The sequence below is a fragment of the Trichoplusia ni genome, chromosome 22 (genome assembly GCF_003590095.1).
Source record: "Trichoplusia ni isolate ovarian cell line Hi5 chromosome 22, tn1, whole genome shotgun sequence".
NCBI lineage: Eukaryota > Metazoa > Arthropoda > Insecta > Lepidoptera > Noctuidae > Trichoplusia > Trichoplusia ni.
The window spans coordinates 3,286,404-3,298,616 of record NC_039499.1 but is presented as its reverse complement, the minus strand read 5'-3'; the positions used below and the strand labels follow the sequence as shown (position 1 = coordinate 3,298,616).

General features: G+C 34.7%; 1 protein-coding gene across 1 annotated transcript in view; it reads right to left on the bottom strand.

Annotated features, from left to right (window-relative positions):
• LOC113504403 overlaps window positions 1–12,213 on the bottom strand; it is a 117,000-nt gene that overhangs the window by 78,490 nt on the left and 26,297 nt on the right. Inside the window, exon 2 of the mRNA XM_026886659.1 lies at window positions 7,296–7,586. Within this exon, the coding sequence (XP_026742460.1) occupies window positions 7,296–7,586 (291 nt within the window). The remainder of the gene's footprint in view (window positions 1–7,295; window positions 7,587–12,213) is intronic.

Here is a 12,213-nt window from a genome sequence, read left to right as displayed (position 1 = left end):
CTTGGGCGTTTAGTGTCTTATGTTCGTTTGTTGGGGTTATTATCTAACGTGTATTTTTTAGATTAGTTAAGTAAGTTATTAGAAGTCCTTAATAATCTTAATAATATTCCTAGTTTGAGAATTGGGATATCTTATCTTGCTACTAGAGTCTTACCAAAAAACATGATGTGATTTTATTTGTATCGATTATGCGATTCCCGTTGAATAGAAAAACAGCCTGACTTCCAAGACACAGAACTCCAAAGAAGATTTTTAATTTCTAGCTCAGCCTTTTGCAACTACAAAACCTAAATTTATTTTCTTTCAGCAGTTACTTTGCATCGATATTCATCTCAAGTTGATTCATATTTAATTCCGTCTCGAGATTACACTCCGGGCGCAGTCGAGCAAATTGTGATTGCGGTTATTTATCTTATTACCAGCGACACAACGGCCATTATCCTTTGTTTATCGCCTGGGGGCCTGGCATTGTGGCCGACGTCATTAAAACTTAATAATGGCGGATTCAATCCGCCGTAGGCCGCGTTTACCGACCATGTGTTTATTGTGAAAACGGGAGGAAAGACTTTGTGATTTCTATTTGCTCAGTTTTTTGTGGCTACTACCGACTTTAAAGTAATATTGATGCTATTGTAAGAAGGACAGGGATGTCGCTCTACGCCGTGTATATTGCTGTCTTGTTTTCGCAACTGCAAGTCTGACTTCAAGAGCCACAGCTGGATAATTGAGTTTTTAATCCTAACGTAACAGTTTGGGCGAACGCCGAGTTGTATTTTGTACGTTAGTGGTGATTATGTAAATGTCTGTTTCATGTTTGCTGATTCGGTAATGCGTTATCGTTGATCCATTATTAAAGTGACGTAACAAGATTTATTGTTGTTCCTCGTTCCGAGTGAGCACCTAAATGTGAAATGATATTTTGATACATATCTCATCTGGTATGAATCTGCATAAATTGTTAATGCATGAAAATTTGGTTCTGAAACTAAACAATGTTTTATGATAAAATTTTAAAAAATATGACTTAATTTAAACCAGACATAAACTTAGCAAGAATTGTCTCAAAAAAGGTACAAAGTCATAAGCAGGGCCCGCAGTTTATTTAATTTAAATACCAGCCCACCTTTCGGTAAATTAGTAAGGGGAGTCGGGCTAAATTAACGAACCGCATGATCTTATTAGCTACCTCACTCAAACCATTAGGTTGCCTCTAGCTGGGTCGCTATTGTACTCTACCTGTTCAAATTTAATAGAAACCCTTTAAGGTTGTAAATTTAGCTGAAATCGTCTTGCTTGGTAAGGGAATTTGTTGATACATTACCCGTTTTATTAGTGGTAACTACTATCTATGTATGAACATTAGCGTCGTTGTAATGGGGAATTTAGAGTGCAGTGTAAAAACGGAATAGTGGAACACTTGCAAATGCTCATGAGAGGAACAAAGAAATACAAGTTCGTAAGAATAACAAAACATTTTGCACATAATTTGTCGATTATTAATAAACAGTTATACGTTTTAATTTAATTTTACACTTGGTCTTTTTCAAATCAAGCTCTATTTTTAAGGTTATTGAGAAGTAAATTTTCTCTTCACTATGAAAATTTAACAATACCAGTAAAATATCTCACTTCATAATCAAAATTCCAAAGCTCCTTCATAAATCCGATGATAAGCTATAAAAATGAAACCGTCAAAACAAAACGCACCTCAAAAATGTTATGACATAATAACAAGAGCATAAAGACGAGAATCGCTTAACAGAACGAAACTTTATATCCGAGATGAAAAATATGAAGTTTTCGAAGTAAACACATCAAGTGACGGCCGAGTTGAAATTAGTTGGCGTGTTATAGAAGGCTGCCTGACAACAAAAGGGAACAAAATGTACGTGTTATCTGCCCAACTGCAGGCCGCAGTTAAAGAACCTGCTTGCTGTTTTCTTTTGTCTGGTTTTGAAATATAAACGGACAGGTTGAAATTTGAACCGTCAGATTCTTGTCAATTATTTTTGTGAATCGAATAAATGTTCCTATTTGTGTTACTTTACCAATCACTGTTGACTTAAATTTAATTTGAAATCGGAAATCAAAAACGATATCGGAACTAAAAAATTTATAATTTTGGAAAAATGATAAAGCCAAAAAATGCTCTTGAGTCAAGCCGCACAGTTCAAAATACCTGGATAATTGGGAAGTAAGAAACATAAATAAAAGTACCATTTCCTGAACACATTTTTTCCCGAAATTAAATAAATGGATCTCTATGCTACATTTTCTTTCTAGCGTAACCCTAAAAACTTCCTCAAGACATTACAACACACTTGTACTCGTAAAAGTAACAAATAAAATAAAGGTACTAACATAAAAATAGCTCTTAACAGACAAATGTTGTTACTGAAAAAAATAGTCCTCATTACAAGGCCCTATTCGTATTCAACCCTTGTCCTTACTGTAATGCTATCACTTGGGAAAATAAATATTGTTTCATCCCAATTCAACCCTAAAACGGCTAATAAGAGATATTAGCCATTCATTTGTTTCTTTTCCTTGCTCAATAATTCAACCTCTATTCGGTATTTAAATTATAAAAAAAGAATAAAACTGTAGGTTTTTTTTTTGTTAAAGGTGTTGTTAGAGGTCATTCTATTCTTTTCTTCTTATTTCGAATTTTCAAAAGTGCACACAGTCACAACAGTTGCACAAAGCTGCAGTGTGAATCTTATTACAGTTTTATCGTGATGTGGTTAGAACCACTACTTGGTAGAAATGGGAACAGAATTGAATTGGGACTGGTACCGTGTCCCCGCAATCCCAAACTCAATTATTATATTCGTCTCTATAAGGGAGAGGGTTCGTGTTAGTTCTCAATGTTGTTTTCCCATTTGTGAACGTGAGACAATGTTTTTGTGATATGTATGAGTTATTTGGTCGTTGTATTGTGTATGGTATTATTCGATGTCTAAGAAAAATACCAAATGTGTACTATGTTCGGTATCTATATATCTATATATTAGAAGCAAAAAGTCATATAAAGTTTGAGATCAGAGAACTTAGATTTAGTCAAGATTACAGTACCTAATAGATTGTCTTTACAGCAAAAAACAATAACTCTTGTAATTTAAATGATAGAGTTAATGAGAGACCATTTTTTCAATTCATATCATCGGAAATCAAGGAACAAACGGTAGCAGCCTTAGTTGCCTATTTCAATTGCTGTTCCCTATAAATAAGAAGACCATTTCTCAAAAGTGTAATTTCGTGCGAATGCTTTTGACATCTAAATATAACCAAGGGGAACAATATAAAATATCGAGGTGATAAATTCAAGTTGAGGCATCTCTAAGGTTTTTCAATAACATTGGAGGATGGCAACATTATTCTTTGTGGAGAAATCTTATGGTGAGTATAGACTGGAGCGTTTACTTGTAACAGAACGAGGAGAGCTCTATGATAGTGTTCTAGCTTATTAATACTACATCTAACATAGCTATTTTGTTGTAACTTAAATATATGAGCCAACAATCACAGTGGTGTAAGATCATGTGGAGCGTTTGCCTGGATGATGAGCTGGCAGGTTCAAATGTAATCATGTAGATGCAAGGTACAAACAGATGTTTCAGGTGCAAATGCTTTCGCGTTGTTACGCTGAACAGGGATAAGAGCGCATGAGAACTAGCATTGCGTTGCAAGGAAATGTTTTGCAACCAGAGCTGCCAACCAAGTGACATGTCTATAAATAATTAAAAAATTTGACTTGTCATCTCTACATTTGAGGGTCTTCCATTGACGTTAACGATTGTCGAAGTGTTATTGACCAGAGGCTGTTTCTATAACTTTTGGTACGAATGTAGCAAGAAAACGATCAACGGAAGGCTTTAGTATAAATCCACCCTTAGGCGAGGCCAGACAAGATTGGTTACATTTCCTTATATCAAATGTAAAAGGATCCCGTGAAAGCAGTCCGATAAAATGTACGGCTTTTAGTGGTCTTCTTTTCTATGCGGTTTAGTTAGCGAGATGAGAAAGTTTGCCGAACTTCAAACCTAAAATGTTCGTTCGTTTTAAGTTTGGGAAGTGAAAAGGAACTGCGTTGAAGCTGTGGTTGATTTTATGTTTTACTGTGAATCGTAGATGGTTACTTTGACTGGAAGTGAAATAGTTTTGAAGTTATTGACGCATGAGAGCGAAGCACATCTGTTAAAGTGGAAAAGGTTTTGATGTCTCTGTGACCATATATGTATTTCTATATAAATGTGTCACTTTTATGTCTATTATGATATAACAAATTCGAAACTTGCTCTTTGTTTAAAAGTCTTTAAATATGTCTTTCACATGTTGTAGAAAAACTTGCATTTTAGGAAAGGCAAAATTTAGATTTTCTTGGAAAATCGACATTCAAGCAGTACGTAATAACAGCTCTGAATAAGAGGTTTCTTAGGTTTACGCGAATGTTAGACATTGAAATGAAACTACTTTTACGGATTTTATCGCAGCTTGTCTGGTCATTTGCCCGTAGTTGCAGGTATCATGGTCAAACTACCCGTGACCATGATACCTGCAAAGGTGTCGAAACGTCGGGAACTAAAATCTAAAATTAAATCGCAATAAAATCCGTTACAGTTGTTTCCTTTCAAAGCTCTTACTAATTTATTGCAAACTAATACTCAAAACACAAAAATAACAAAAAAAACATCTCTGAAATAGAACTATGTAGTTTAGCCAAAACCATTAATCATGATCAAGTTTAAAATCAAAGAAGGGGGAATAAATTTCCATTAGTGGCCGAAGAGAGAATGCGGATGGAGGAAGGTCGGGTCGTGATTGCCGCAAAAACTCGCTTCACGGAGAATACATTTAGAACGGTAGGGAAATATAGGTAGCTGTGTTAGAAGACGAAGTGCATGGAGACGTGTGGTGTGGGTTTAAGTGAAAGTGGAATGTTTAAGGAGGTTTATATACAGAAAATTGTTTGTGGAAAACAACAAAAACCGATCAAGTACGATTTGAACTCACGACATCTTGGTTCTATCGAAAAATGTAAAGTAAATGAATATAAAATAGAAAGAAAAATTGGTTACTCTTTGAGATCGTGTCTATGTTTTTATTATTTTGTTATTATAGAGCCAAAAAATCGCCCACATAAATTGCAACTATCACGGTTCAAACAGCGGAACTTTTGTGCCAGGATTTGATTTTTACATTTCAAAGTAAGTAAGCAAATATAGAATTTGATAAATATAAACATTGAAAAAAAAACTTCACACTTTTTTCTTTAAAATATTTTGTTTTATTGTTCATTGTGTTCAAATATTAGAATATTACGATAAAGCCTCTTGAAATATCGTGTTTTTTTATTATTACCTTTGTTTTCTTGATCAGTTCTATTAATAAAAACCTTTTAAATAGAGCCTGATGTAGTATTTATCCTTACAATAAAAGCTTTACTCTTAGCCATAATATTTCAATATTAAAAGATTTTGCCATCGCAAATTGTTCTTGTAATTCTCAATAATATAAATTAATACGAGAATCTAAGACATGACGCAAGTTCCGTTTATTTACATCTCCTAAGACTCCAAGGCTTCTAAGAAACTCGATCCCTTCGCCCACGGCCGTGTATACGGAAATTGTGCATCTATTTCCCTCCATCGCTGTTTCCTTAGAATTAATTCCTTGCGAATTCCGAGCCTGACTTAAATTTCCCTTGGGGAGTGTATTTATCAACCGTTACCTTCCCTAGTTCCGCAATAGAAATACTTTTATCATTTAAGAAGAGCTACGTACAGAACGAACAGGTCTCTTTTATTGTTTGTATCAAGAAGACGACTTGAGGTATGTAAGGGACCCAAAAACTCAGTAAAAACCCTCAGGGACTACTCCCTAGTTAAGGAAAAAACAGTCTAAAATTTCCACGATGAAAAATAAATGTAATGTTTTCGAGACAGGATCAAACGCAATTTCTTTAAATAATATAAATAAAGACAAGGAACACAAGGAAGAGCCTCAGTTCTGTAATGGGAGGCAAACAGTCTAACCATTGTGGCCCCGATAACGCTGAAACATGATACCAGGAAATCAGACAGCCGAGTGTTCGAACACGGATCAATAAACGGTCCGGAATGTTCATGAAAGGGATCCGGACAAACTTTCCGATTATTGGAAAAGAGCTGCTAATTAAAAAGACAAAGATACTTTACCGACAGATTCACGAATTAACACAAATACTTGGAATTTTAATGAGAAATAAAATCCATGTTATCCGGTAAAACATTTAACTTAAAATATTTAATGCTAAGTTACAAATTTCGGGAATTTCGACTCCGTGTCTTTTTCGTCTCGGGATCTAACGTATATGACGTACGAGGACAAAGTGTACCTTACCCCGCTTTCTCTCAGCTGTTGCCACGTCATGTTAGAACCACTTTCCCGGAAAAGGGATTATAAAAGTGCTAAAATTTATGCACGCTCTGAATAGAACAATTTCTTTTTGCGTTTTACTTATAGTTGACATGTAAAGACTTGTATAAAATATCTTTATATTGCGATTTTAATAATTTTGCGAATTTTATATTTAGTAAATAGCTACCAAAAACTTGAATTTAAATTCTAATGTATGACTAAATGAAGGCTTCATTACATCATCAACCCATATTCGTCCGCTGCTGTACATAGGCCTCCCCAATTGCACGCCATCTAGATCTATCTTCGGCTGCTCGCATCCAGCTCCTGCCATCTTGCGCAGATCATCACTCCACCGTGCATGAGGACGTCCGTCACTACGTTTGCCGAATGCAGGCGTAGTTCATTAATTTAATTAACAATTCGTTTACGGTAAGTTAATTACTCACGAGTTAATATCTGACGCGGAGGTAATTACTACATGTAGCTGTTACTACTATATTTAGCTACTGCATTAATTGAGATAGAGCTAGTCCAATCAAATAAAACCAGGACTAGTCAAGAAAACCAGATAGATACGCATAAGTGAACGATTGCTAGATAAACAATTATGATTCCGTCAAACAAAAAAATATCATAATAACAAAAAAAATACAGACACACTATAGCAGCTTGTAACTGTTTTCCAGCTGGGCCAAGTCGACTTCCAATTTGTATAATATAACAATTGAGCATAAGTATCTTTGCACTAGCAAATCCAGACGATGCTATGTTTCTGTGTAATACAACAAACAAAATAAACTAGACCTCAATAACAGTGAATTCGCGACCCAAAAATACAAATCATAATCGACGAACATTCCGGCGGCCTACATAAATTTGTATAAAGTACTTACGTGTACAATGCCTCGGTTCATCTGACGAGTCACCACAATCGTTCGTGCCATCGCAAAATCGATTTATCGGTATACATTTCTTATTTGAACACAAATACTCGGATATTCGGCATCTCGTGTCGTTCCCGTGGAGGACTGGAAGTAATTCGGGTTCCGGGACATCCTTTGGACCATCTCGTTGGTATACGTATATTTCTTTGGTCTTTGGTGCGTCGGTGACGAAATCACAGTCTGTGGGGTGCAGGAACGTGAGGACGATTATTCCGAGGCCTAAGGCTATATTGCTGAATTCTGGAACAAAGGAAAATTGGTATTAGCAAGTTTTGTCAAATAAATTTAAAACCTTAGACGGCATCTGCACAAGTGAGTTATGACAATACCTATAACGGTGACCTGTATTATAATACGCTTGAGTTAATTTACCTTGTACGAATGACAATTACTTTAAAGTAGGATTTGAAATTGTCTAATTGGGATACAAGATATAATAATAAAAGGACAATAAATCCTTCCACCACATTGAAAATAACAAAAACCGAATTTCATTTGACTACATTTTCAAATGCAATACGAAACCCGCTGCCTGCTTTAACTCGGCATGAATACAACAGGAAAGATCCACATTTAAAATAAAAACTAGAATATCCTTTTGAATTTCACTTTGGACAGAAACTGAAACCAGAAACAACTGACAGCGGTGTAGTAAGCCTTTTTGCACAAGTTTTTGCGAATGACTTCATCCACTTTTTCCGATTGTCAAAATAAAATTCGGGTGAAAATTTTAAAATGCTGCATTCGGAACATTTTTAACACGGTAAGAAATTTTCGGCTTTGTTTTTTGGGTGCTATGTCTCATGAACCGACAATGCTATGTCTCATGAACGCTTTACAATTGTAACGCTGCTACCGAAATAAAAATTTAGGTAAAGCAACCATTGTCACGGTCATAAATTTGAGGTGCTAAATAAAATTGGAGGAACGCAAACATTTATTTGTGATTCAACCGATTCAACTGTTTAGCAAAAAAACAGATGCATTTTTAATTTGTATTTTTGAACATTCCAGACGAAATTTATATTTTTGTCCAACTGCTAATGTTACTCAGGCAACACATGCCAAACCACAAGGAAACCAACTGACAGTTAACTTGTGATCTTTTTCTTTAGGACTCAAGTTAACTTCAGCGAGCTCAAAAAGAAAATGACATGATATTCTATTAACAGACTGAAATATTTTATTTCACATCGAAGACTTCCTCAAAATGGTATTATTTCTCTTTCATCTTTAAAGTTTTCCTATACACAAAGCTTTAGGGATCCAAAGTGTTCAGTGAATGTAAGCTGTTGCCAAAGGAAGGACCATACAGCTGTCAAACTATAATGTCAAATGGTCAAACAGATTGTTTAGTGTAACATAAAGCTTTGGTTACTGAACCATATAAAATTGCTAACTCATCGGTAAGGAGCGTTATGGAAGAAAAGAAAATAAGTATAAGGTCTTAACATCATTAAGTTAATAACATTTCTGGAGAACAAATTGTTTCAAATTAACACAACTCATTTTAAACTCGGATTTCGTAATGTAACGTAATGAAGCAATTCAGTAATTTTTCCAAAACCAAAAATGAGATGTGAGATTTTCGGCTTGAATAGTTTCTAGTTGGTAATTAAAAACGCATAAACATAAAAAATACTAAACTCATTTACATATTGCGATAGAACTTTCTTTAGTGTTTCAGGAAGCTTTAATTAATATAAATTGAACTGAAAGTATTCATTAAATAATTTTCTTTAATCTAAAAGTTCCGAAAGTTCAAGTTCATTTGAGTTCAAATTAATTTCAGAACCTACTTTGATTTAGTTTGATTTCTAAGTGGTACAGTCAACAACACTAGACACTTTACTAAATCCGACTGAGAAAGCACTAGAATTATTTTAGTCGCATTTTGAAATTGGTGTTTTTCTGTCATTTAATAGAACAACAACAACTCATTGAATTTGATAGTGCACTGGTCGTTTTGCAATTGCTTCAAAAATCTGATTGTAAAACCGGTTAATTTTGCTGACCGTACTTTTTGGAGGTAGTTTCTGAAGTGGGTTCTTCATTTTAATATTGAAAGATTTAAATCAAAGGAGCATTGACCCCTTTACAATATTCGGCAATCTTGAACTTTCGACGTTAAAAGGTACATTTGAAAAGGTTCTTAATTCAATAGGAAACTTTAATTGGTGAACTTAATCAATGCACAGGTAATAGCTATGTGCTGTAAGAAGTGAACTGAAATAAAGTTGATAAAAATAGGAGTAAAAGAGACAAATTTTTCAAATAAGATTGAGCCACTATAAGATTAGTTCGTCTCGACACATTCATGTTGTAGAGATATGATATTAGTCACGTTTGATCGCGCTCGTTACAGAAAATACTGGTAAGTTTTATTTATTTTTTTAGTGATTGATAGTTGTGGAAAGTAATTACAAATACTAGCAGAAGTTAAAATTTAATCGCTTATAGACATTAAAACGGTGAAAATGTAGAGAAGTTTTCTAACAGACACCTAGCCTTTTCTCAACTATGTTGGGGCCGGCTTCCAGTCTATACTATGCAACTAAGCACCAGTGTTTATCTGACCTCCTCAACATACTTACCTGGGCAACACGATACCCCAAAAGTGTTATAAGAGTAACTTGTGATAATTCTAACATGTGAAGTATTCACTATTGATCCCATTCTTGACCTTTGCGTGTGAAAGACTCCAGGCCATTAACTGCCGGGTTTACACCGAGCTCACCGTAAATCAGTAATGTCTTACTCAATACCGAAAATATAACAGGACTTTTAGTCAAGTGAGTTTACTACACAATTATTTCTTCAAATAAGGTTAATTACTAACCAGGTAAAACTAATACAATAGTGCTTTTCATACCAAGAGTCAATACTGTGACGTTTTAAAAGAGCCTGGAAAACATGTAATAACAATTAATTTTGATTTCGATGATAATACCAATTATTAAATGATGTAACGGTTTACTCACGCGTATTTATCGGGGTAGCCCGACTAGTTTCAGTCCGTCCGACGAGTCAGTTCGACTCGCGATCCCGCCGCGTCTGCTCATGATTAAGGACTCCGGTTGTGTCCGAAACTAGTCGGGCTACCCCGATAAATACGCGTCAGTAAACCGTTACATCATTGAATAATGAATCAGTGTCACGATAGTTATTATATAAATAATACCGATTATTAAAGGCGGAAATAAGTTACCATATTTTAACTCATGGGCTATTTTAACCCATATGTAAGTAACAGGATTATATTTTTGCAGCTGCCACCGACATCACGGCTAGCCGCAAGGAAATACTGTTTTTTCTCTGAATATTAGCAAATATTTTATTAAAAATGTACGATCAATCTTCCTGAAGACAGCCTCCATAATACCATTTCTTGGTAAAAAGCTCTACTCAAAATGAATGCAGAGGTTTCTTTACGGAAACAGAAATAGTTTTAACCATAATGACTGATAGTCGTCACCGTTAAAAGAGCGATGACGCATTAGCAAAATAGCTCTGAATTTACGTATACAAAACCTTAAAAATATAACAAACAATAATTAAGCTCAATCAAATATTGCGAAACTATTCTTGGTTAGGTACATTATGTCTCTATCCTTAAAATACCACCATTAAAGAATGAGAAAAGTTTTAAAACTTAAAACTCTCTTATTTGTTAATATCATATCAAAATCAATTAAATTATCAAAATGACAAGATGAAAGGAAAAAAATCCCGGCTTACAAATTGCATCCAAATTGGTTCACCCGTTTAGGAGCTACGGTGCCATAAAAGAAACACACGTAGCGGTCAAACTAATAACACTCCTTTTTTCGCCGGAAAAAGAGCTCATATTATTACGTATAATTTTAGAATCCTATAATCTACTCCAACACTACCTTTGATGCTCTGAGACTAATCCGATTAATTAGTCGATTACATCCGTGACTCCCTATACCTCTATCAATATATTACTATCCATATTTTAATTAAGCTCAATAGTAATTGTCCTCGGTATTGGCAATCGCGCTAAATGGATTAACAGGTTGACGCCGATTGTCCTATTTGCATTGTGATGAGTTTATGACGTAGGTGACAAGATGTGATCAGATTAACGCAGAATCAATTAAGGTAATGAGCTAGTAAGTTATAATGTTAAAAGCCTTGGTATGTCCAGTTGTGTTTAGTCTCTTGAATAATATCTAAGAGCTCATCATCGTAATATATTCTTCTTCCTCTTTTTCTTTTATATAGTTACTCGACTTCGTCCGCGTGGTTAGAAGATATAAGTTATAATTTATACCTGCCTTCTATCTATCTATCTGCCTTCTATCTATCTTGTAGGATTGAAAAATGTGTTTTTTACGACCTCACATTAGAAACCTCAAAAATTGTAGCCTATGTGTTATTCTGATGTATAAGCTATATTGTGGTAAAGTTTCATTCAAATCCATTAAGTAGTTTTCACGTGAAAGAGTAACAAACATCCATACATCCATACTTACAAACTTTCGCCTTTATAATAGTAGTAGGATATACAATGATTTGCTGTTCGTTCGTCTCACTAAAACTCGAGAACGGCTGAACCGATTTCGCTAATTTAAGTCCTAAAATATTCGTAGCAGTCCAGGGACGGTGTAAACGTTGAGAAAATATGGAAAAATTGCGACAAAGATAAAAAATAAATAAACACTGTAAAATTACCAAGCAGGTACTACGCGAGAGAAACCGCGGGAAACAGCTAGTGCTTTATAATACGACCAGATGCGGGAATGACGCCAGCTAATGCTTTTATTATATAATCAATTTTATAATTATAAACAAAATATGCAATGCAATGAAGTATTGTGTTCTCTTTAGTAAAAATAAAGTA